Source organism: Nansenia antarctica, assembly GCF_963989245.1.
Source record: "Nansenia antarctica genome assembly, chromosome: 20".
Taxonomy (NCBI): domain Eukaryota; kingdom Metazoa; phylum Chordata; class Actinopteri; order Argentiniformes; family Microstomatidae; genus Nansenia; species Nansenia antarctica.
In genome coordinates, this window is record NC_137693.1 from 6,232,558 (window position 1) to 6,258,395 (window position 25,838).

At 41.0% G+C, this 25,838-nt stretch overlaps 4 protein-coding genes across 4 annotated transcripts; all 4 read right to left on the reverse strand.

Annotated features, from left to right (window-relative positions):
- Positions 1 to 255: 255 nt before the first annotated feature.
- On the reverse strand, positions 256 to 11,346 carry LOC308174919 (uncharacterized protein). The gene is made up of 21 exons (XM_080550031.1): positions 11,256 to 11,346; positions 9,904 to 10,494; positions 9,717 to 9,778; positions 9,273 to 9,311; positions 8,648 to 8,748; positions 8,339 to 8,367; positions 7,826 to 7,945; positions 7,595 to 7,723; positions 7,345 to 7,509; positions 7,037 to 7,155; positions 6,151 to 6,931; positions 3,746 to 3,839; positions 3,578 to 3,604; positions 2,770 to 2,939; positions 2,563 to 2,691; positions 2,256 to 2,384; positions 2,028 to 2,158; positions 1,664 to 1,775; positions 1,386 to 1,563; positions 1,078 to 1,199; positions 256 to 546 (listed from the first exon to the last, which is right to left on the reverse strand). The coding sequence occupies exons 2-21, from the start codon at positions 10,471 to 10,473 to the stop codon at positions 508 to 510; spliced, it is 3,246 nt and encodes a 1,081-aa protein (XP_080406157.1). The 5' UTR covers positions 10,474 to 10,494; positions 11,256 to 11,346; the 3' UTR covers positions 256 to 507.
- An 835-nt stretch (positions 11,347 to 12,181) lies between these two features.
- LOC308174920 (cationic amino acid transporter 2-like) lies at positions 12,182 to 14,510 on the reverse strand (the record flags this gene model as incomplete). Its single annotated transcript, XM_080550032.1, has 7 exons — positions 12,182 to 12,624; positions 12,738 to 12,846; positions 12,936 to 13,087; positions 13,196 to 13,332; positions 13,605 to 13,707; positions 13,848 to 13,984; positions 14,263 to 14,510. Coding segments are annotated over 7 exons (1,038 nt in total), but the record flags the coding sequence as incomplete, so codon positions are not given.
- Positions 14,511 to 14,659: 149 nt separating this feature from the next.
- On the reverse strand, positions 14,660 to 17,260 carry LOC308174723 (uncharacterized protein). Its single transcript, XM_080549826.1, has 8 exons — positions 17,134 to 17,260; positions 16,927 to 17,055; positions 16,620 to 16,748; positions 16,392 to 16,522; positions 16,028 to 16,136; positions 15,768 to 15,927; positions 15,460 to 15,581; positions 14,660 to 14,933 (listed from the first exon to the last, which is right to left on the reverse strand). The coding sequence occupies exons 2-8, from the start codon at positions 17,014 to 17,016 to the stop codon at positions 14,895 to 14,897; spliced, it is 780 nt and encodes a 259-aa protein (XP_080405952.1). The 5' UTR covers positions 17,017 to 17,055; positions 17,134 to 17,260; the 3' UTR covers positions 14,660 to 14,894.
- Positions 17,261 to 18,098: 838 nt separating this feature from the next.
- Positions 18,099 to 24,974, reverse strand: LOC308174921 (matrin-3-like; the record flags this gene model as incomplete). The annotated part of the gene is made up of 11 exons (XM_080550033.1): positions 18,099 to 18,203; positions 19,152 to 19,890; positions 19,995 to 20,113; positions 20,303 to 20,422; positions 20,508 to 20,636; positions 20,739 to 20,858; positions 22,789 to 22,817; positions 23,099 to 23,199; positions 23,748 to 23,786; positions 24,218 to 24,279; positions 24,405 to 24,974. 11 exons carry the CDS (start codon positions 24,972 to 24,974, stop codon positions 18,099 to 18,101), a joined length of 2,133 nt encoding a protein of 710 aa, XP_080406159.1.
- Positions 24,975 to 25,838: the final 864 nt, after the last annotated feature.

The window sequence follows — 25,838 nt, forward strand, 5'->3', positions numbered from 1 at the left end:
AGTGGATTGTGTACATAGCCTATTGATGTAAACCAGCTCCTTTACCTTCTTGTGATTTTATGCTTTTATGCTTTTTCTAAAAAAAAAAAATAAATCCTTTCCTAACACCAGGGGAGCCACCCCTCCTAAATTTCGTTGTTTGGTACCTGTACTGTAGCAATGACAAAGTCCATTCCATTCCAAAACATAAAAATAAGTACTTTCTCTTTTGTTTTCTTAAAATGTTTATTCACCATAATGTAGTATGGAGTTCAAAGTACTAGAATACCACATAATATCAAAATCGCCAAAAATCGCGATTTCCATCTATTTTTGCTCTTTGCCACAAACGAACGCCAGCGACATCCGACGGGTTTTCCCAGGCCACCACACATATTATGAAAGAACCTTTCTGCAAATAGGTTGTGTCATCAGTAACATAAAAGACTGGAATGTTTAAAACAAAACAGAATTGATTAACACTGCCAATCTTCCACTGCTAGGGAACATAAGAGGACGACAATCTTCTCACTCAGTTGAGGATTGTTTTTTGTCATCCATCCTTTTCTGAAAAAAAAAAAGACAAGAAATCATTTAAACTAGATAATAAGTCCCAAAAGGAACGCCACTGATGCCCAAGAACACCAGCACTACATTAACACATCGCCATAGTAACCTCATCTTTGAATTTGGCAGAGATTCCTGGGTGCTCTGGGAGGTGACAAATCCCTACAGTGCCGTCAGTAAATATTCACCCCCCCCCCAGACTTTCTCTCCTTTCTTTTTCCCTCCACATTCTGTTGTGTTACAACCTCATTAAGATTTCCAACCTTTAAGGTTTCCAACGCGTTCACTTTGACAGCCCTAATTTTAAAGTCTGGTTGTAAACAACTAAATGTGGAAACGGTCCAGAGGTGGGAATACTTGCCAAAGGCACTGTATATTTATTTAGAGATGTAGATTGACAGTAAAAAACTGAGGAAAGTGGAGAACGTGTTCTGGTCTACCAAGGTTAATGACGCAGAAGTTCTTATAATGCTTTTCAGCGACATGCTCATTCTTCTGTTTGTTCCTTTAAAAAAAAGAGCAGAAAATCACCTTAAGGTTCAGGTAATGTTCCTCACTGCTACAGTGGATCGATTTGGCTGTTTTCTCATTGGTGTAGAACATGTTGCACAGCTTGCAGAAGAATCCAGTCCTTGGTTCCACATAATCAACCCCTGCAAATAAAAGAAAAAGATAATCTCAGGTTTGTTGTCTCACTGACGTTCAATATACGTTCTCAATGACAGTGATAGTAAACCTTCCTTTACACATGACCACGTGCCAATTCAGGGAGAAACATCCAATAAAGCAACATCATTGAGAAAAAAAGAAGAAAAAAAAAAAAGAAAAAGTGTCCTTACCGATGGGGTTGTCGGGTTGGTAAGGACCTAGAGGTTCCTCCTCCTTCTTCTCCTCCTCCTCCTCCTCCTCCTCCTCCTCCTCACCTTCTGGGACGGCTCCAACACCACCGGCCTCCTTACCCTCAGGGTCCCCAGAGGGCCCCTCGCAGTCAGACACCGCGCTCTGGACCTCCTTTCCCTGGAAACACAGCAATGTCATTCACTCAGCCGCTCTACACATTCTGAGATACAGAGATACCACCGCACAAGTGAATGCACCCGTATTCATATGTCCTCACCTCCCCCACGGAACACCTCTTTGTCCCATCATCTCCACCACAATCCTTGTGTCCATATCTCCTCTTTTTTTGCTGGGCCAACCATCGTTGTTCGTATTTCAGTGGAGCATTCCTGTGTTCAGAGAGCAAGAGAATACAATGTCACCCCATTAACAGTAAAATAATGACTGGATACATACAAGCATATGGACAGTTATCAATAGTTTCAAGAAAAGAAAGGAGCAAACCAGTTGAGCTAGCAGTGCAAATGATGTAGCTAGATACAACCATAACTCAGACATGTTCAACGAACAAGGATGTTATTCCAAACACTAATCTAAATAATGTTTGTGGTCAGAATATATTAATGTAAAAAATACTTTACCATGGTACCAGTGAATCTCCCTTTCTGCACAAAGAGATCATTAAATTGGTTCCTTTGAATCGGGCAGGGGATTTAGAATATTTCTTCACTATTTTCTGAGCAGCTTCCACCGTCTCCATCTGGATGTAGCACTGAAAGATTAAACGAAGAAACAATTCACATCAGAATTTTTACATTTCTCTAAGAAACCCCCTCAAATAACAAAATGGGCCCGCCGCGAAAGGCTACCTTTCTCTGACGCCAGTTCAAATTAAAGCCAGTGATTTTTCCATAAGGATAGAAGAATCGGAACAGGGAGGCGTCAGAGTACTTCAGGAGCGGAAGCATTCCTACGTAGATGGATCTCCCACTGGGACCCTACATGGACAACATCACATGATCATACTGTACATATAATAGAGACAACATCCAGCATCCATGTCTGCTACAACCTCACCATATGGATAGGTATAGCTTATTCAAATGATATATTATTCAAAATCAGATTTCAATCTTCTCATATCAAGTTACAGTATGGGTACTACACCAAACCTACCTCCAATTTTTGCAGTGTAAGGCACTTGCTTACATAGACATTTTTCCCAAAGATCTGGGCTTTCTTCTTGTCTTTGTAAAATGTCACCATTTCACTTGCTTGTTCTGAAGTTTCAAGCTCTAACCATGCCTGGAAATAAAGCAACATTAGTTAGTTAACATTAGTACCCCATAGAAAAACAGGAGAGTATCTCATTTATAAACCTACCTCCTGTTTGTAGAAGGATATGGCATGGTTCACCACTTTCCCAAAAGGCTCTGCCAGTTTCAAGAGGACATCCTCCAAGCCATAGCCCCTTCTGATGGGGCGTATACTAATCACTTTTCGTTCCTGTAATGAAAGACAAAAACGTTGTTTTTGCAACCGAAAAAACTGCCCTAAATGCCAATATGGTGGCAAAATAATATGCTGCCTATTAGTACAGTAGAGGGGAGGGGGTTTTGAGAATTAATAACATACATTAAATTCCACTTAATCTTTATCGATGGCATTTTATTTTTGGGTGTATTTGGCTGTTTTGATTTCGGGTATGCTATAGCTCGACTATTGATAAACAATTTTTGCAATTGGAAATGGTTTGGACAGCTGTAATTTTAATTGGTTATACAAAATGCATGCACCGCTTTAATGCATGTGTCGGGATTAGTGGCATTCTTTTTCCCCCTGTTCTGCATTATTGTTATGTTAGCCTAATTTCCGTATTCATAAGAAGATATAAGATTAACACTAGAAATAAGTGAATAAGTTAAAGTTGGCTTATTTTGCGTTTAAGATTAAGTGATTTCTTGCCGATGACTGCCTTTGTGAATGTTGTAATCGAAATATTGATTATTTGTTCATACCACCCACTAATTATTGGACCATGAACATTTTCGAAAGAGTTATGCACATCCTTAGTTTAATAGCATACAGTAATAGTGCTGATTGAGTGAACTATTCACACAGTTCACATGGCCATTGTTGACATTGTCTTCCTAGATGAACCAAGTACAGTAGTTGCCATTTGGATGAATACCAACCTGTGAAGAAGACTCAGTTGGATCTGCAAATAAGAACAAGAGTTGATTATAGATTGGAATCTACAAATGACCGTAATGCACTTTTCATATATCTGAATAGTAAGAATATATTTTTCTTTTGGTGTCAAGTAAGATCCGTTTGTTTTGCATCATTCATTGCTTACCGTCCTCTGACCCCCCTGCAGCATTGTTATCAAGTTCATCCAATGTAACAAAATCATCCATGTTCTCAGGAAAATCCATATCGTCCATGTCCTCCTGTGGAAATATCAATCAATAAATTACATAACAAAGAGTTTCAAAAGCAACGCAACGCGATATTGGGTCTCTCATGACAATGGTTATGCTGCAATCATTTGTCACCTTTAAAAGCTGATGAAACACTGAATATGACAGTTACATAATCTTCTATTCAATGGTCTGAAACTATGCTGCATGAAAACAAATGACATTGAGTCAGTGTTTCCTCTATATGCATTTATTGGTGGCGGGCCGCCACGAATGAATTTCCTCCGCCACAAATTGATTCAGTCCACAAACAAAACAAAAAAAAGTTCTCAAAAAAATAAATAAAAAAATCTGAACATTTTAGCTGATTAAAATATATCTGATCCTAGATCAGCGCTATAATGGATAATGGATGTTGACTAAAAGTACACCTAAATCCACGCCCATCTCTCTCTAACCGCTGATCCAAAATCAGATTAATGACATTAAACATTCAGTTGACGACGTGACACAAGGGCTCCTGATTGGTCTAAATGTGAACTGTGGTATTCTGTGTACAGGTCACCGTAGTGACATCAGGTCAGGTGGGCAGGTTACGACGAGACAACAAGAGACCGGTATTGTAGAGCTTACAGAGCGAGTTAAAATAAAGACACTACATTGAAATACAGAAGGACTCACGTGTATGTTTAATAGAATAACACGACATGGTGTCAGAAGTCCTGTAAGTGAGTGTTAAGAGTTAGATCGGCCGACAAGTGTAATTTGAGCTCGTGACGGTGAGAAGGGAGAAGAAAAGATGGATGCTAATGCTAACGCGGGAGCAGCTGCAGTCCAGGGGGGTATTCCATCAACGTCGCTAAAGGAAAATCCTGGCTTATTTTGGATAACTCTCGCGAGACTTGTCAGAATATGCCTGGATATTTTTCCAGTTTCAAGTGCTACGTTCAGCATCCAGCCTCCGGATCAGCCTAGCATCTAAAAGATACAAAAAGCTGATCTAGCTAGCTAGGTGCACAAATAAGCTACAGCGGGAGAGCCATCAGCATCGGCTAGCTGTGGTGGTGTATCAGCAGACATTAGCAAGTCAAAAAACGATTCTTATGTGCCGTCACTTTAGCAACGACACAGTATTGTCAAGGGGAAAAGAAGGGGAGACGATTTTTTTATTGACAACGGAATTACATGCTGGAAAAACATGCAGACACAGACAATAAGAGACACACGGGAGAAGTACGGGAAAACAGGGCTGATGTGGGTGTCATCAAAGGTAAGAGTTTGTTTTCTTTAACTCAGCTGATACTCAGCTGTTTACCGAATGCTCCATCTGACTGTGAATTTACTTCTGTAATTATTGTAATTCGTATTATATTATAGCTGATGATCTTTGTGTGTGTGTATGTGACTGTCAGTCACAAGTTTATATTCTGTATTTTCATAAAAAAAATTTGGGCCATCCTCTAGTTTTGGCTGAAATTACGTCGTTGTTTTGAGCACGCGTGCGCGGGGAAAAAAAATCGTGCACGCGGTGCGCGCGGTCAGGGCTACCCGCCACCAATGTAAAAATTCCTGGAGGAAACACTGAGAGTTGTCAAACAGTTTAAACCCACTGGTCAGGATGATGCCATGCTAGGGTTGCCGATAATCTACATGACAGTTAGGCATATCTATTGCTCCTTTAAGAGGCCAGGGCAGACATGGTACTGCAAAGACTTGCCCATGTGTTCTAGTTGAATCCATGTTCAACCATTAAGTTAACCATTTCAAAGGCCAAATACTAGCCAACCTTACACAGTGACTATTCCATAATGAATATCAAATGTCAAATCAACATGTGTTATGTAGTTAGATATGTAGTGTCTAGATTCTGTGCCCTTGGAAACCGTTCAAATGACTAGCTATTTCACCATTAGAGATACCAAGCTTATAACGCTACCCAACAAACTCACAATGGTCAAAGAATATTCCAACAATCCATGACTGAAACTGGGCCTTGCTGACTTGAGCCACAGACAACATGTCTGGGCTGACGACGACACTGTCAGACCGACTTGATTAGCCAATGAAATCTCAGCAAGATTTCAGCAGTTCTAGAATATAAAATGACCGTAGTAGCCATTTCAAATGATCACAGTGGAAGATCTCAACCAAACCAATTTTTCTTGGGAATGTTCCCAGAATTTCAACCAAGTTGAGGGGTTAAAACAAAAATGCTTTATGGGCCCCATGGCTGGGTACCTGCAACTTGGTCACTTGATATAAACCTTATTTTCAATTCTGGGAACAATAAGCCTTGCTTTGTTGGTTCAGGTCACAAATATGAATGACAAGAATTCCTTACATCATCTTCATGAAAGCTCCTCTGCTCCATCTCATCCTCCAATGGGACGTCAGTATTGCAAAGAGCAGGATCATCCGTAGCCTTTGGATCAGAATCCACCAAGCTCTCGTCGACCAAAAGTTCGGGGGTTTCCTGTTCCCTCTTGTCTTTAGCGTCTGCCGCAACAGAGTCACTTTTGGAACAAGCAGGGTCTTCAGCATCAACATCAGTGCCGGCCTTAGCATCAGCATCATCGCCAGTCTTAGCATCAGCATCATCGCCAGTCTTAGCATCAGCATCATCGCCATTCTTAGCATCAGCATCATCGCCAGTCTCAGTGTGAACATCATCGCCAGCCTTAATGTGAACATCACCAGTCTCAGTGTCAACATCACCAGTCTTAGTGTCAACATCACCAGTCTTAGTGTGAACATCACCAGTCTCAGTGTCAACATCACCAGTCTCAGTGTGAACATCATCACCAGTCTCAGTGTGAACATCACCAGTCTCAGTGTCAACATCACCAGTCTCAGTGTCGTCAACATCATCTAACATGTTTTCTTCGTCTTCCACCGTAATCCCCTCTTCAGTTGGATCCGTGTTTTCCATATCAAGTGGGTCCTCCTTGTTGTCCTCTGATGTGCTTTTCTGGCTCTCTCCTTGCTCCACCACTTTCTCAACAGGTTGTTTGCTTGCGCTGGTTTTCTGTTTGTTTGTTGAGTTTGAGGTCTTGCTGGTATCTTCACTCTTGTGCCTTTTACTGGACTCTACTCTTCTGGACGTGGCGGAGTCAGGACTCTCTCTACAAGGCAAAAACCATTGAAGTAAACTTCTCCAACACTCAGATGAGTCCCATAGGAAAATTAACCTGGCCACCGAAGCCCCAGGAGAAGGACTCATTACTTACCTTAATCGCTTGTTTGAGGAGTTGACTTTGACACTCTTTCCATTGATCCTGAGGGGGTTGGTGTGGTAGTACTTCACCATAATGACAGCATCCTCCCAATCTACCATCTCGATCAGGGCCTGCAGAGAAACAAGAAAAAGGTCTACAGAGAGATGCTTCAAGAGTGGTACAATGCACATTTTGGTGTGTTCATTTTGGTACATTTTGTAAATACATGCCCTGGATTATGCATTTATCTCTAGTAATTGTGTTCCTTACAAATAAAAAGAAGTCATAACTTGAAATCACCACAAAAATGTTAAGCCAACCTGATCGTTTTGAAATTGAGAATGCCGCACTTCCCCAAACATTTTGGCCAGCTCCATAATCTCAGTTTCTCTTTCCTTCCCAGGAGGAACACAGGAAAAAGTGACCAGTGCGTTGTTGATGTTGCGTTTGGTTGACCGTTTCTCTGGTTCATCCAACCTTGGTGTCTGAAGAAACAAAAACAAAGCTCATACTATGGTCTGTGAAAAACGGGAGAGACTGACAGTTTTGACTTTAAGAGGGTACACTTACATGAATATTGCACACCCTAGGTGACAGGTACATGGTTATGTTATTGTTCTTCACGTAAGCTGGCTTAACACGCATCAAGCTGTTCACCATACTGACTGCCTCCTCGTGTTCACTAAACTCCAGGAAGCCCTACAACAAAGCAAAAGACAACATTTGGTAGATATTAAACTACAGACAATTTCAAGAGTTGAGTATTCATTCATTTGCTATTCCAACACACTTTTAAATTACCTGGCAGAGAAACACCAAATGTTTTACAACCGTGCCAAAGGGCTTAGCCAGAGTCAGCAAGTCTTCAACACCAACAGAAGAACCCCGGGGAAATTTGGTTACCACCACCTTTGTTCCAGCCTGAAGCAAGTTATGAATAAAACAGTCAAACTTCAACCAAGTGTTTAGGTTAGCACACAGTAATAATTATACCTTAGATAATAGCCCACAAAACTGCAACAGTCAATGAGAACAATAACAAATTGGTATAAAAGATCAACATAAATAGCACTGTATGTAAACGGATTAGCCAATCAAAATGGCATTCTAAAGTGTAGGATAACATCTACAGTATAACACTACTTCATATTCACCTAATCAATCACAGGTTTATTATCATCATGGCATACCATCATAGTCTTATTTGTAGACAAGACTAGCAAAATGTATGCCAATAAATTACAGTATATAAGAGGTGAATAGAAAGGGGGCTAGTTATGAGAAAACATGCAATGAAAACAAAAGGGTCATTACCATCGGCTTCAAACGGTGCGTATAGACACCTAAAGATAAAAAGACAAAACATGAGGAGGTGGTGATTTAAATGTTCCAATATATTCCGATATGTAACACATTTGTCTAAGAAAGTGAATCATCATCAGCAAGGAAGTCATGCTCGGGCCAGGGGCAGACATAATGCTAGAAGGACTTTTTTTATTTTTTACAGTAGAGGAACTGTACAGTGGGGTAGAGGGGATGGGGAGGTTTCGGAAGGGTCAACAGGATGTCTTGTTGTGCTGTGGCCTGTGGACACTTGATTGTAGAAGTGCAGGGAGTAATCACCTGAGGCATGCTCTGAGTTATGTGATCTCTTATATGGCATAAAAGGACGGGGTCCTCTTCTTGGAGGAGAAACATCCTCTCTACGTGGGACAGGAATCACCCTGAAAGTTTAACATATTACGGGTTAGAGGTAAGGACAAAGCATTGTCAATCATTATTAATCATGAACAGTCTTTTGGAGTCAGATATAACGTAATGTTAAGTTGTGTAAGTTGGTCATTTGACCACTTGTATGAGTTTGTTCGATCATGTCCATGACTATTAGAAATAATCATTGGGAATAAATCTATGTCTTATGCTTGACCCGTCATCTATTTTCAGTGTGTTATTTTCATATTATATTGTGTGTTGTATTCGTTTTGTGGGTAACGTGCGTTCTCACTGCAAATGCATCACTCCGTGGAGCGATTGCAATCGGATCAAGACCACCTTGTCTAGGCGGACTCGGTCCGGTTGATTTGCTGCGGATCAGAGTGCGGTTGCTGTGTTCACATATGCCCAAACGAACCAGATTAGGAGGGGAAACGCTCCCTGATTCGGACCAACTAGCTACGTGTGAATCCACCCTTACTATGATTCTATTGAAGGTAGCCAGTTTTCTATCAAAAAGTTTCATGCCACTTACTTCTTATTGGATGTCTCATGTTTCTCCAAATCTGGATATCTGTCAAAACAAACTTGAAATCAGGCAACCTAATAAAATCACATGCAAAATGTTACACACTAATGTAATCTTAACAAGTACAACTGACTAAGACTACGTCACACACATACATTCTGAGGGCGGTGCTACACACCGAAACGTCAGCCATTCTGTGTGTCCCTCAATACATTTTCTTTTTGATTAAGACTTAGTTATTGCTCCTATTTTTCTCTTTGTTCTGAATGTCTGAGAGGATGAGAAAATGTTGCTGTCCAAGTTGAGCACCATTTTTAAGCTGGACTGTAGTGCATCTGGTAGTGCATCACGTCTTGTTCTCAGATTTCACCAGATCAGTAATTTAAACAAATCTAAATGACATTATAATATGAACTGTAATATGCAAAAATGTTCCCAGGAAACACTCACTGAAGCAACAGTTGTCGTCGGCTGGAACTATGGGTCACTCCGTTGAAGTGGTCCTTCCATGTCTGGGAAAAGAGAAACATTTATGCACGCGCTGATAAAGGCCGAGATCACTTCTTTCAATAAATTGCTGCAATACGTCTTTCAACCGTCAATGTAATACATTCCAGAAGTATCACACGACCCTTACCTTGCTGGAATTTGACATGGAGTTACATAGAGAGCATGTGTGTGGAAACACCTTCGGCGTAATTCCACGAAAATCATCCACTTGATAAGAGAGTGGAAACCTGGGCAAGCTGTCTGATGGCTTTTGAGGGCCCCTTGAGGGCCTTGCGTGACAAGAATCTCTCCTCCCTTCTGTCCGCTCAGGCCGTCTATAGCTTTGCCCTCTCCTGTAGTCAGTGTCGCCGTGGTTGTTTGACCGGCGAGGGCCCACCACGGCAGGACTACCCTGTCTGCCGCGACCTTTTGAACCGGTATCCTCTTGGTGTCTGACTCTTGGGGGGGAGGTCTCCCCCTGCTCCTCTTTCTTGGCTCGTTTGGTCTTCAGCTGCATTATCAGAAAAGGCAAGGTCTCCACGCTGATCTCGTTCTCTGGGATCTGGGCCAGAGCGTCCACGTCTTCCGGAGAGAGCCCCAGAGTGGCGTACAGGCTCACGGTGCTCATCCCTGGCCCTGCATCGGCAGAACCGTGAGCTTTTGCAGAGCTGTGACTCTCGCCAGATTTCTTCTCACTGTAGTTCTCTCTTTCCTCCATCCTCAAACACCCAGGGTTATTCTGAAAGGGAAACGAGTATATTTCATTGCATGGCTTAAAGTCTTTTAAACCAAACCCTGTCTGAATTGTTGAGTGATGGGCAAGAGGTGTCCAAGAGCCAAGCAGTGTTTGACAACGATACATAACTGGGACCAGTTCCATCCCGTTTCAGCAATTAGACCAACCCAATACCTTTAGAATTCCAAACACTCAACAGTAATAATAAAAAAAAGCAAGATGCAATAATAGCTACGATTATAACAAAAGTCAACGATGAGATGAAACCACAGAAGTCAAGTCAGCTGGCGGGTTAGGGGCTAACCTAGCATGTTAGCTTAGCATCATGACACGGACACAACGGGCTACCTAGCATGTTAGCTTAGCATAATCACATGGACATAACGTTACAGCCAACCGCCATCTAGCCTTTGTGGCCTTCTCGTTGTTACCGCCACCACGCGAGTCTGACAAATTAGACCCCATTAGATGTGCACATGTAACTAGATTACTGTCTCGATGTTTGTATTTGTGAGATGATAAAAACGAATTCATCGTCCTGAAATTGTTCATCAGTGTTTGATAACGATACATAAAATGGGACGCGTTCCATACCATGCCAGCAATTAGACCGACCCATTTAGCTGGCTACACCGTGTTACGCGGTACGCACGCTCGAGACTCTAGACTATGGCAAACAGACGACAAATTCAAATTGTCGTTAACAAATTAATCAAGATATCTTTGTTTAACGCTGAAAAGACCGTGCATATAATAATACATACCGTTTGCGTTTAAGATGATGTCCTCTCGAGTTTTGGGGCTAGTCTGTCTTGGAGACACAGCGAGCAGGACCGTAAGCAAACAGGATGTAGCTGACAACCAATCGGTGCAGGGTATGCTGCTCTTCGACCAATCCCACGGTAGTCTGGGGACAACCCCCAGAGAGTCCCTCCCAGTAGGAAGAAGCTAAGCCAATGGAGTGAGACTAGGATGAAGCCTATAGGTGACGTTAGAATTATACGGTTCTTTCTCCATTTTTGTCAAAATTGAGTTTTTTTTTTTACATAATCTGATCCATTAGGTGTTTATTAATGCCTGTGTGGTGTTATTTTTTAAAATGTTGACATTTTTGAGTTAGTAATTCATAAAATACAAAGGTTCCATCTCACAAAACATAATGTAAAAACTTTGACGCTCAATATCTCTGAACTGCCCTAAACGGAGATAGAACCTTATCATTCTAAGCTCACGTAAAGGCTGTGTTCGGAATAGTGTACTAGTATAATATTCATGCTAGGTATGACGTAGATTTTGAGTATGCAGTGCGTTCACACTGTATAAGTACGTGAAATGTGAGTATGCGAGAAATCTAGTATCCGGGAACTTTGCCCTCCTGTCATGTCCACGCCCCTTTTTGGGTGGTAGACGTTTTAGGAGTTTGACTGGTGGTCAATGCACTGTGGTCTTTGCTACTTTAATACGCTAAAATAAGAAAACAGTATTGCTTTTTAGCTATTAGTTGCCCAAATCCGATGGCCAGTCAGGCAAACAATTACATAGTGTGGAATATAGCGAAGAAAACACTTATTTGATAGAGAAATTGTCACAATCAGATCAATCACAACAGAATAAAAACATCTATTATATTTAGTAATTCGACAGTGAAAACATTTCAATGTACAGTTTAAAATCATATTGCATTGCTCCACATCATACAATGAAGGATGTTTCTAACCAATTATTCCATAACCTTTCAGATTTCTCTATTAATATACATTTTATTATTGTGTATGTAAGCTATAACTCTATTTATGACATCCACAATTACACGTTTCTGACATAATTAATATATACGGTGTAATGACTTAGATGGGCATATATTTCGAAAGATAAAATAAGATTAGACATTTCATGACCTTTTTGTCCTCATGACTACATTAAACAATATTGTCTCTTTTTCTTCTTCATTTATTTTCAGATCTTCAGTTCAAATTGCATATCAGATATCAGGTCCACAGGAGTTATCCTCTGTCACAAAGTTCTGATCCATGTTTGTGTTGAGGCTTTGAATGTTGGCTTGGTTGTGTGCATTTTCTAGCCTTTGCTTTTGCACACTGTGATGAACTCCATAGCAAAAGTAGATGAGTAACCCTATGTGAAGAAATGCAATGTCACTAAATATATTATTACAATGACATAATACTTAAATAATAGATTTAATTGTACTTAAAGTATGTTTCATGATGTTCATAGATATTTCTTACCCACTGCCATCCAAACAGCATAACGAATCCATGTGTCTTCTCCCAATTGAACCATTAAATAGACATTGACAAAAGTACTCAAAATAGGAAGCACTGGAATGAAAGGAACCTACAGAAATATCAAACAAAATGTAGTCAAACAAACGTTCCGGTTTAATATCATCCTACTCTATTTTCAATACTGTACTGAAACCTTACCATGAAAGCAGCTTTGGTTGTACTTTGAGGCTGTCTCCAGATAATGGTGACAGTGAGAACCAGAAGCAAAAGGATCACAGAGACCAATAAAAGACTCCACCACTCCTGGTTCAGCACAGACTCCACAGCCTTGGTCATGATGACACTTAAAACTATAGCTAAAAATACTCATAAAACAACATGAACTTGGTCAAAGTATTGAATATGAGACCAAATACAGTATAAAACCGAGAGAAAAGGATATAAAGAGAATCACTCACTAATAAAGACAGTAAACATGGATACATTTTTAGAGGTTCGAGCAGTGGGATGAGAGGGAGGGTGGAGGAGCCTAGTCACAGAGAATGATTCAGATTTGTCATCATCAATGGAACCCTCAGAGGCATCTGGTTGGTACCTGAAACACATACAAGTCACAGTAACCAATAACTACATTATATACGTTTACTTTATACTAATAAAACATATATATTTATACGTATAAGTATATTTGGATTTTGTGAAATATAGTTAATGTTTTGTGCGAATGCAACAATTGTTAAGAATGTTTTGCCAACCAGAAAAGGATGGACTGCCTCTATCAATTAGTTTGTTGTTTTTCGTTTCTCCCACAGATAACTTGATTAAGACCTCCCACATATAATTTAATTTGATTTGAACGATGCATACCTTAATATCAGAATACATATTGCTACAAGAGTGTAGGCAAAGAGTGTTCCAATTGACATCATGTCAACAAGTGCCTTCAGATCAAATAATAGAGCCATGATTGCTGCCAAAACAGAAACATCAAATAATTAACTTTTTTTGATAAGTGAATTATGAGAGGGAATCCAAACAGATTTTTTTTACGTCATCTCCACAGAGTGTAATGATTCAGTCTCAATCATGTCATGACGCTCAACTGCATACCCGCCACAACACCCGAAGACAGAGTGGCAATGACAGGACTTTGTCGAGAACTCATGTTACTGAGGGGCTTGAAGAGAAGCCCATCCCTGGCCATGGCAAAGAGGACCCGTGGCATGGGGAACATTGATCCCAGGAGACTGTTGGACCAACACATTTTTATTACAGTTAGTCATATAATCATTCATACATACTCAACGTTTTCCCTCAGTTTGATGAATTGGATGACGCCACCATTAGACACCATCTGAGCCCTAAAAAGTGGATTGTATTTGTTCCTATTGTTTAACATATGATATGAGTATCTGAGCATGGGTTACTGTGCTATAAATTAGGGGTCTATCTCTTGTTATATCACCCCATGTATAGATAGTAGTAGTTATAGATGACACGGCAGGGCAACATTTCATCACCATACCTTGTTGCAAGTGCACAAAGGGAGCCTACTGCCACGGCATACTTTGCAGGGCCCCAGCCGATGTATGTAAATGCCACAGGTAGCGGGCTATTCACGCTGAGCATGTAGTAAGGCATCATAAGGGTCAGGGCCGCAGACACACCAAAGTAAGCCAGGAAGCAGATGAGCAAGGATGCTACAATGCCCAGGGGGATGGACTTCTGAGGGTTCTGTACCTCCTCACCTGAGAGAAGAGACCTTTCATTGGTTTACATGGTCTCTCTATAGTCCTGCTGATCATTCTGAGTGGCCTGTTCGGCACATTTATATCACATTTACATGTTTGGTATGCAGCCAACGACTTACAACAAATACTTTTTTTTTTTAATTAAGTAAGTTTAATCATCTATCCATCAGTCATAGCAGGAAAAGTGGAAGGATTCTTCAAACGAACATTTGAGTTTATTCAATAAGAGACAACTTAATTAATGTACCGGTCATAACCACACAACAGGACTATATTATGAAAGAACCTTTCTGCAAATAGGTTGTGTCATCAGTAACATAAAAGACTGGAATGTTTAAAACAAAACAGAATTGATTAACACTGCCAATCTTCCACTGCTAGGGAACATAAGAGGACGACAATCTTCTCACTCAGTTGAGGACTGTTTTTTGTCATCCATCCTTTTCTGAAAAAAAAAGACAAGAAATCATTTAAACTAGATAATAAGTCCCAAAAGGAACGCCACTGATGCCCAAGAACACCAGCACTACATTAACACATCGCCATAGTAACCTCATCTTTGAATTTGGCAGAGATTCCTGGGTGCTCTGGGAGGTGACAAATCCCTACAGTGCCGTCAGTAAATATTCACCCCCCCAGACTTTCTCTCCTTTCTTTTTCCCTCCACATTCTGTTGTGTTACAACCTCATTAAGATTTCCAACCTTTAAGGTTTCCAACGCGTTCACTTTGACAGCCCTAATTTTAAAGTCTGGTTGTAAACAACTAAATGTGGAAACGGTCCAGAGGTGGGAATACTTGCCAAAGGCACTGTATATTTATTTAGAGATGTAGATTGACAGTAAAAAACTGAGGAAAGTGGAGAACGTGTTCTGGTCTACCAAGGTTAATGACGCAGAAGTTCTTATAATGCTTTTCAGCGACATGCTCATTCTTCTGTTTGTTCCTTTAAAAAAAAGAGCAGAAAATCACCTTAAGGTTCAGGTAATGTTCCTCACTGCTACAGTGGATCGATTTGGCTGTTTTCTCATTGGTGTAGAACATGTTGCACAGCTTGCAGAAGAATCCAGTCCTTGGTTCCACATAATCAACCCCTGCAAATAAAAGAAAAAGATAATCTCAGGTTTGTTGTCTCACTGACGTTCAATATACGTTCTCAATGACAGTGATAGTAAACCTTCCTTTACACATGACCACGTGCCAATTCAGGGAGAAACATCCAATAAAGCAACATCATTGAGAAAAAAAGAAGAAAAAAAAAAAAGAAAAAGTGTCCTTACCGATGGGGTTGTCGGGTTGGTAAGGACCTAGAGGTTCCTCCTCCTTCTTCTCCTCCTCCTCCTCACCTTCTGGGACGGCTCCAACACCACCGGCCTCCTTACCCTCAGGGTCCCCAGAGGGCCCCTCGCAGTCAGACACCGCGCTCTGGACCTCCTTTCCCTGGAAACACAGCAATGCCATTCACTCAGCCGCTCTACACATTCTGAGATACAGAGATACCACCGCTCAAGTGAATGCACCCGTATTCATATGTCCTCACCTCCCCCACGGAACGCCTCTTTGTCCCATCATCTCCACCACAATCCTTGTGTCCATATCTCCTCTTTTTTTGCTGGGCCAACCATCGTTCGTATTTCAGTGGAGTATTCCTGTGTTCAGAGAGCAAGAGAATACAATGTCACCCCATTAACAGTAAAATAATGACTGGATACATACAAGCATATGGACAGTTATCAATAGTTTCAAGAAAAGAAAGGAGCAAACCAGTTGAGCTAGCAGTGCAAATGACGTAGCTAGATACAACCATAACTCAGACATGTTCAACGAACAAGGATGTTATTCCAAACAACACTAATCTAAATAATGTTTGTGGTCAGAATATATTAATGTAAAAAATACTTTACCATGGTACCAGTGAATCTCCCTTTCTGCACAAAGAGATCATTAAATTGGTTCCTTTGAATCGGGCAGGGGATTGAGAATATTTCTTCACTATTTTCTGAGCAGCTTCCACCGTCTCCATCTGGATGTAGCACTGAAAGATTAAACGAAGAAACAATTCACATCAGAATTTTTACATTTCTCTAAGAAACCCCCTCAAATAACAAAATGGGCCCGCCGCGAAAGGCTACCTTTCTCTGACGCCAGTTCAAATTAAAGCCAGTGATTTTTCCATAAGGATAGAAGAATCGGAACAGGGAGGCGTCAGAGTACTTCAGGAGCGGAAGCATTCCTACGTAGATGGATCTCCCACTGGGACCCTACATGGACAACATCACATGATCATACTGTACATATAATAGAGACAACATCCAGCATCCATGTCTGCTACAACCTCACCATATGGATAGGTATAGCTTATTCAAATGATATATTATTCAAAATCAGATTTCAATCTTCTCATATCAAGTTACAGTATGGGTACTACACCAAACCTACCTCCAATTTTTGCAGTGTAAGGCACTTGCTTACATAGACATTTTTCCCAAAGATCTGGGCTTTCTTCTTGTCTTTGTAAAATGTCACCATTTCACTTGCTTGTTCTGAAGTTTCAAGCTCTAACCATGCCTGGAAATAAAGCAACATTAGTTAGTTAACATTAGTACCCCATAGAAAAACAGGAGAGTATCTCATTTATAAACCTACCTCCTGTTTGTAGAAGGATATGGCATGGTTCACCACTTTCCCAAAGGGCTCTGCCAGTTTCAAGAGGACATCCTCCAAGCCATAGCCCCTTCTGATGGGGCGTATACTAATCACTTTTCGTTCCTGTAATGAAAGACAAAAACGTTGTTTTTGCAACCGAAAAAACTGCCCTAAATGCCAATATGGTGGCAAAATAATATGCTGCCTATTAGTACAGTAGAGGGGAGGGGGTTTTGAGAATTAATAACATACATTAAATTCCACTTAATCTTTATCGATGGCATTTTATTTTTGGGTGTATTTGGCTGTTTTGATTTCGGGTAGGCTATAGCTCGACTATTGATAAACAATTTTTGCAATTGGAAATGGTTTGGACAGCTGTAATTTTAATTGGTTATACAAAATGCATGCACCGCTTTAATGCATGTGTCGGGATTAGTGGCATTCTTTTTCCCCCTGTTCTGCATTATTGTTATGTTAGCCTAATTTCCGTATTCATAAGAAGATATAAGATTAACACTAGAAATAAGTGAATAAGTTAAAGTTAGCTTATTTTGCGTTTAAGATTAAGTGATTTCTTGCCGATGACTGCCTTTGTGAATGTTGTAATCGAAATATTGATTATTTGTTCATACCACCCACTAATTATTGGACCATGAACATTTTCGAAAGAGTTATGCACATCCTTAGTCTAATAGCATACAGTAATAGTGCTGATTGAGTGAACTATTCACACAGTTCACATGGCCATTGTTGACATTGTCTTCCTAGATTAACCAAGTACAGTAGTTGCCATTTGGATGAATACCAACCTGTGAAGAAGACTCAGTTGGATCTGCAAATAAAAACAACAGTTGATTATAGATTGGAATCTACAAATGACCGTAATGCACTTTTCATATATCTGAATAGTAAGAATATATTTTTCTTTTGGTGTCAAGTAAGATCCGTTTGTTTTGCATCATTCATTGCTTACCGTCATCTGACCCCCCTGCAGCATTGTTATCAAGTTCATCCAATGTAACAAAATCATCCATGTTCTCAGGAAAATCCATATCGTCCATGTCCTCCTGTGGAAATATCAATCAATAAATTACATAACAAACCGTTTCAAAAGAAACGCAACGCGATATTGGGTCTCTCATGACAATGGTTATATTGCAATCATTTGTCACCTTTAAAAGCTGATGAAACACTGAATATGACAGTTACATAATCTTCTATTCAATGGTCTGAAACTATGCTGCATGAAAACAAATGACATTGAGTTGTCAAACAGTTTAAACCCACTGGTCAGGATGATGCCATGCTAGGGTTGCTGATAATCTACATGACAGTTAGGCATATCTATTGCTCCTTTAAGAGGCCAGGGCAGACATGGTACTGCAAAGACTTGCCCATGTGTTCTAGTTGAATCCATGTTCAACCAAGTTAACCATTTCAAAGGCCAAATACTAGCCAACCTTACACAGTGACTATTCCATAATGAATATCAAATGTCAAATCAACATGTGTTATGTAGTTAGATATGTAGTGTCTAGATTCTGTGCCCTTGGAAACCGTTCAAATGACTAGCTATTTCACCATTAGAGATACCGAGCTTATAACGCTACCCAACAAACTCACAATGGTCAAAGAATATTCCAACAATCCATGACTGAAACTGGGCCTTGCTGACTTGAGCCACAGACAACATGTCTGGGCTGACGACGACACTGTCAGACCGACTTCAATAGCCAATGAAATCTCAGCCAGATTTCAGCAGTTCTAGAATATAAAATGACCGTAGTAGCCATTTCAAATGATCACAGTGGAAGATCTCAACCAAACCAATTTTTCTTGGGAATGTTCCCAGAATTTCAACCAAGTTGAGGGGTTCAAACAAAAATGCTTTATGGGCCCCATGGCTGGGTACCTGCAACTTGGTCACTTGATATAAACCTTATTTTCAATTCTGGGAACAATAAGCCTTGCTTTGTTGGTTCAGGTCACAAATATGAATGACAAGAATTCCTTACATCATCTTCATGAAAGCTCCTCTGCTCCATCTCATCCTCCAATGGGACGTCAGTATTGCAAAGAGCAGGATCATCCGTAGCCTTTGGATCAGAATCCACCAAGCTCTCGTCGACCAAAAGTTCGGGGGTTTCCTGTTCCCTCTTGTCTTTAGCGTCTGCCGCAACAGAGTCACTTTTGGAACAAGCAGGGTCTTCAGCATCAACATCAGTGCCGGCCTTAGTATCAGCATCATCGCCAGTCTTAGCATCAGCATCATTGCCAGTCTTAGTGTGAACATCATCGCCAGCCTTAATGTGAACATCATCACCAGTCTTAGTGTGAACATCATCACCAGTCTTAGTGTCAACATCATCGCCAGTCTTAGTGTGAACATCACCAGTCTCAGTGTCAACATCACCAGTCTCAGTGTCAACATCACCAGTCTTAATGTCAACATCACCAGTCTCAGTGTCAACATCACCAGTCTCAGTGTCGTCAACATCATCTAACATGTTTTCTTCGTCTTCCACCTTAATCCCCTCTTCAGTTGGATCCGTGTTTTCCATATCAAGTGGGTCCTCCTTGTTGTCCTCTGATGTGCTTTTCTGGCTCTCTCCTTGCTCCACCACTTTCTCAACAGGTTGTTTGCTTGCGCTGGTTTTCTGTTTGTTTGTTGAGTTTGAGGTCTTGCTGGTATCTTCACTCTTGTGCCTTTTACTGGACTCTACTCTTCTGGACGTGGCGGAGTCAGGACTCTCTCTACAAGGCAAAAACCATTGAAGTAAACTTCTCCAACACTCAGATGAGTCCCATAGGAAAATTTACCTGGCCACCGAAGCCCCAGGAGAAGGACTCTTACTTACATTAATCGCTTGTTTGAGGAGTTGACTTTGACACTCTTTCCATTGATCCTGAGGGGGTTGGTGTGGTAGTACTTCACCATAATGACAGCATCCTTCCCATTTACCATCTCGATCAGGGCCTGCAGAGAAACAAGAAAAAGGTCTACAGAGAGATGCTTCAAGAGTGGTACAATGCACATTTTGGTGTGTTCATTTTGGTACATTTTGTAAATACATGCCCTGGATTATGCATTTATCTCTAGTAATTGTGTTCCTTACAAATAAAAAGAAGTCATAACTTGAAATCACCACAAAAATGTTAAGCCAACCTGATCGTGTTGAAATTGAGAATTCCGCACTTCCCCAAACATTTTGGCCAGCTCCATAATCTCAGTTTCTCTTTCCTTCCCAGGAGGAACACGGGAAAAAGTGACCAGACACCTTGGTGTCTGAAGAAACAAAAACAAAGCTCATACTATGGTCTGTGAAAAACGAGAGAGACTGACAGTTTTGACTTTAAGAGGGTACACTTACGTGAATATTGCACACTATAGGTGACAGGTACATGGTTATCTTATTGTTCTTCACGTAAGCTGGATTAACAAACATCAAGCTGTTCACCATACTGACTGCCTCCTCGTGTTCACTAAACTCCAGGAAGCACTACAACAAAGCAAAAGACAACATTTGGTAGATATTCAACTACAGACCATTTCAAGAGTTGAGTATTCATTCATTTGCTATTCCAACACACTTTTAAATTACCTTGCAGGGAAACACCAAATGTTTTACAACCGTGCCAAAGGGCTTAGCCAGAGTCAGCAAGTCTTCAACACCAACAGAAGAACCCAGGGGAAATTTGGTTACCACCACCTTTGTTCCAGCCTGAAGCAAGTTATGAATAAAACAGTCAAACTTCAACCAAGTGTTTAGGTTAGCACACAGTAATAATTATACCTTAGATAATAGCCCACAAAACTGCAACAGTCAATGATAACAATAACAAATTGGTATAAAAGATCAACATAAATAGCACTGTATGTAAACGGATTAGCCAATCAAAATGTCAAAAGTCTTGTCGCTTGGGTAAGTGCCCCTCAAATATATTTCTGATCTTTTTTTTTTTTTTTTACAAATGGCTAAATTCAATCCCAACAGCTTTTGAAATAATGTTTTGGTGCAAAACGAAACTGCTGAAAAGCATTCTAACGTTCACAGCTTGGTAAAGCCCACTGAGTCAGTTTTTGCAAAGACAAAAGTTTTGTCGCCTTGTCATATGATGCACCCAATCCTAGATTACAGCCTCACCTGTGATCAAGAATTGATCAATCAATTAGTGGGTGTGTATAAAAAGAACCCCAGCACACCAGACCTTCACATCAACTGCAACTTGACCTCTGACAACATGCCTAAGATTCACCCTGAGACCAAAGCGTTGATTATCAAGAGGCTGAAGTCTCAGCGTCAAGTACAAAGAATAAGAAAAAGATTTGAAGAGACTGGAGATGTTTTTGAAGTCCAGGTCCGGCAGACCCCGCAAGACAACTGCTCGGGAGGACCGTTTGTTGGCTCGAAAATCCAAGGCCAGCCCCTTTTCCACTGCAGCAGAGCTCCACCAGGCCTGGTCACTCCGTGTCAACCAGAACAGTTTGTAGAATTCTGTCTCGAAATGGCCTCCATGGTCGAATCAGTGCCCAGAAACCAGCACTAAACAAAAGGCAATTAAAAAAACGTGTAGCATTTGCCAAGACCCACAGCCTGCTAAAAGGATGGACGCTGGAAAAGTGGCAGAAGGTGTATATTGCAGGAGGCCTACTGGAGCCCGCATGGATCCGAGATTCACCCAGAAAACAGTTACGTTTGGTGTCGGAAAAATCATGGTCTGGGGTTACATCCAGTATGGGGGTGTGCGAGAGATTTGCAGGGTGGAAGGCCATATCAATAGCCTAAAATATCAAGAAGTATTAGCTACCTCTTACATTCCCAACCATAAAAGGGGTCAAATTTTGCAGCAGGATTGTGCTCCATCGCATACTTCCATCTCTACATCAAAGTTCCTCAAGGCGAAGAAGATCAAGGTGCTCCAGGACTGGCCAGCCCAGTCACCAGACATGAACATCATTGAGCATCTGGGGTAGAATGAAAGAGGAAGCATGGAAGACGAAACCAAAGAATCTTGATGAACTCTGGGAGGCATGTAAGACTGCTTTCTTCGCTATTCCTGATGACTTCATCAGTAAATTGTATGAATCATTGCCGAACCGCATGGATGCAGTCCTTCAAGCTCATGGAAGTCATACAAGATATTAGATATGGATCTCACAGCACCACTACTTAATTCACTGATGTTATGCAACATATTTTTGTATTTGAAGTAAATTATTTGTTCAATTTTCACATTACTCTCTGTAGGCGACAAAACTTTTGTCTTGCCAAAATCTGACCTTTCTGTGTTCATTCACTGATCAATCTTTCTTCAGTGAAGCAAATTTATTTTGGTATATTAAACATAATTTGGGAGGGTTTTTGCTTTCATATGAGCCATTTCTAAAACCAATGGATTAATTAAAAGTCAGGTTATAAACTGTTGTTTCTACAAAATGGATCAGTGACAAGACTTTTGTCAGGGACTGTATAACACTACTTCATATTCACCTAATCAATCACAGGTTTATTATCATCATGGCATACCATCATAGTCTTATTTGTAGACAAGACTAGCAAAATGTATGCCAATAAATTACAGTATATAAGAGGTGAATAGAAAGGGGGCTAGTTATAAGAAAACATGCAATGAAAACAAAAGGGTCATTACCATGGGCTTCAAACGGTGCGTATAGGCGCCTAAAGATAAAAAGACAAAACATGAGGAGGTGGTGATTTAAATGTTCCAATATATTCCGATATGTAACACATTTGTCTAAGAAAGTGAATCATCATCAGCAAGGAAAAGTCATGCTCGGGCCAGGGGCAGACATAATGCTAGAAGGACTTTTTTATTTTTTACAGTAGAGGAACTGTACAGTGGGGTAGAGGGGATGGGGAGGTTTCGAAAGGGTCAACAGGATGTCTTGTTGTGCTGTGGCCTGTGGACACTTGATTGTAGAAGTGCAGGGAGTAATCACCTGAGGCATGCTCTGAGTTATGTGGTCTCTTATATGGCATAGAAGGACGGGGTCCTCTTCTTGGAGGAGAAACATCCTCTCTACGTGGGACAGGAATCACCCTGAAAGTTTAACATATTACGGGTTAGAGGTAAGGATGAGGTAAGGGGTAGAGGTAAGGACAAAGCATTGTCAATCATTATTAATCATGAACAGTCTTTTGGAGTCAGATATAACGTAATGGTAAGTTGTGTAAGTTGGTCATTTGACCACTTGTATGAGTTTGTTCGATCATGTCCATGACTATTAGAAATAATCATTGGGAATAAATCTATGTCTTATGCTTGACCCGTCATCTATTTTCAGTGTGTTCTTTTCATATTATATTGTGTGTTGTATTCGTTTTGTGGGTAACGTGCGTTCTCACTGCAAATGCATCACTCCGTGGAGCGATTGCAATCGGATCAAGACCACCTTGTCTAGGCGGACTCGGTCCGGTTGATTTGCTGCGGATCAGAGTGCGGTTGCTGTGCTCACATATGCCCAAACGAACCAGATTAGGAGGGGAAACGCTCCCTGATTCGGACCAACTAGCTAGGTGTGAATCCACCCTTATTATGATTCTATTGAAGGTAGCCAGTTTTCTATCAAAAAGCTTCATGCCACTTACTTCTTATTGGATGTCTCATGTTTCTCCAAATCTGGATAGCTGTCAAAACAAACTTGAAATCAGGCAACCTAATAAAATCACATGCAAAATGTTTTAACAACTTTCAATTATTCAATACCACACTAATGTAATCTTAACAAGTACAACTGACTAAGACTACATTACACACATACATTCTGAGGGCGGTGCTACACACCGGAACGTCAGCCATTCTGTGTGTCCCTCAATACATTTTCTTTTTGATTAAGACTTAGTTATTGCTCCTATTTTTCTCTTTGTTCTGAATGTCTGAGAGGATGAGAAAATGTTGCTGTCCAAGTTGAGCACCATTTTTAAGCTGGACTGTAGTGCATCTGGTAGTGCATCACGTCTTGTTCTCAGATTTCACCAGATCAGTAATTTAAAAAAATCTAAATATGACATTATAATATGAACTGTAATATGCAAAAATGTTCCCAGGAAACACTCACTGAAGCAACAGTTTTTGTCGGCTGTAACTATGGGTCACTCCGTTGAAGTGGTCCTTCCATGTCTGGGAAAAGAGAAACATTTATGCACGCGCTGATAAAGGCCGAGATCACTTCTTTCAATAAATTGCTGCAATACGTCTTTCAACCGTCAATGTAATACATTCCAGAAGTATCACACGACCCTTACCTTGCTGGAATTTGACATGGAGTTACATAGAGAGCATGTGTGTGGAAACACCTTCGGCGTAATTCCACGAAAATCATCCACTTGATAAGAGAGTGGAAACCTGGGCAAGCTGTCTGATGGCTTTTGAGGGCCCCTTGAGGGCCTTGTGTGACGAGAATCTCTCCTCCCTTCTGTCCGCTCAGGCCGTCTATAGCTTTGCCCTCTCCTGTAGTCAGTGTCGCCGTGGTTGTTTGACCGGCGAGGGCCCACCACGGCAGGACTATCCTGTCTGCCGCGACCTTTTGAACCGGTATCCTCTTGGTGTCTGACTCTTGGTGGGGAGGTCTCCCCCTGCTCCTCTTTCTTGGCTCGTTTGGTCTTCAGCTGCATTATCAGAAAAGGCAAGGTCTCCACGCTGATCTCGTTCTCTGGGATCTGGGCCAGAGCGTCCACGTCTTCCGGAGAGAGCCCCAGAGTGGCGTACAGGCTCACGGTGCACATCCCTGGCCCTGCATCGGCAGAACCGTGAGCTTTTGCAGAGCTGTGACTCTCGCCAGATTTCTTCTCACTGTAGTTCTCTCTTTCCTCCATCCTCAAACACCCAGGGTTATTCTGAAAGGGAAACGAATATATTTCATTGCATGGCTTAAAGTCTTTCAAACCAAACCCTGTCTGAATTGTTGAGTGATGGGCAAGAGGTGTCCAAGAGCCAAGCAGTGTTTGACAACGATACATAACTGGGACCAGTTCCATCCCGTTTCAGCAATTAGACCAACCCAATACCTTCAACCGAGCTGGCTGCACGCTGTTATGTAACCTAGACTATCGAAACATAGTTGGCAGATTGTAGTTAGCAAATCAATCAAGAAAATTATCCCACAATTCATTCACCGTATGAAACCATCAACTGGTCACACTGACTGTAAATCTAGGCTGGCCGCTTGTTTATTGCGATCCAGTTGTTAAAATAGTAGATAGCCCTCGTAAGGTTACAAATTGCAATATATTCTCAGTGCACAACGTTGCAGAATCTGATGAATTCCAAACACTCAACAGTAATAAAATAAAAAAAAGCAAGCTGGCAATAATAGCTACGATTATAACAAAAGTCAACGATGAGATGAAACCACAGAAGTCAAGTCAGCTGGCGGGTTAGGGGCTAACCTAGCATGTTAGCTTAGCATCATGACACGGACACAACGGGCTACCAAGCATGTTAGCTTAGCATAATCACATGGACATAACGTTACAGCCAGCCGCCATCTAGCCTTTGTGGCTTTTAGGCGGTGGGCCGAAGCTGTCTATCTGCTTTCGTTTGTGAAATGATCGATCTACAACTACAGACTAGTTGATTTTTTCATATAAGCTAACTAGTTTTTTTTGGAACATGTTTCCGTCAGTTGGTAGACGTTGGTCGATCAACGTTTTATGAAAAGTAAACTTACGATCCATAAG

What these genes read in the sequence shown, in the direction of transcription:
- LOC308174919 (XM_080550031.1), bottom strand. Translation starts at nt 10,473, where the DNA reads ATGGAGGAAAGAGAGAACTACAGTGAGAAGAAATCTGGCGAGAGTCAC. An exon ending in ATTTGGTGTTTCTCTGCCAG is followed by an intron (nt 7,724 to 7,825) that starts GTAATTTAAAAG and finishes GCTTTGTTGTAG; the next exon opens with GGCTTCCTGGAGTTTAGTGA. An exon ending in GGAGATTCACTGGTACCATG is followed by an intron (nt 1,776 to 2,027) that starts GTAAAGTATTTT and finishes CTCTGAACACAG; the next exon opens with GAATGCTCCACTGAAATACG.
- LOC308174723 (XM_080549826.1), bottom strand. Translation starts at nt 17,016, where the DNA reads ATGGTGACATTTTACAAAGACAAGAAGAAAGCCCAGATCTTTGGGAAA. An exon ending in CCAACCCGACAACCCCATCG is followed by an intron (nt 15,582 to 15,767) that starts GTAAGGACACTT and finishes TTTTATTTGCAG; the next exon opens with GGGTTGATTATGTGGAACCA. An exon ending in AACATTACCTGAACCTTAAG is followed by an intron (nt 14,934 to 15,459) that starts GTGATTTTCTGC and finishes TTTTTTTTTCAG; the next exon opens with AAAAGGATGGATGACAAAAA.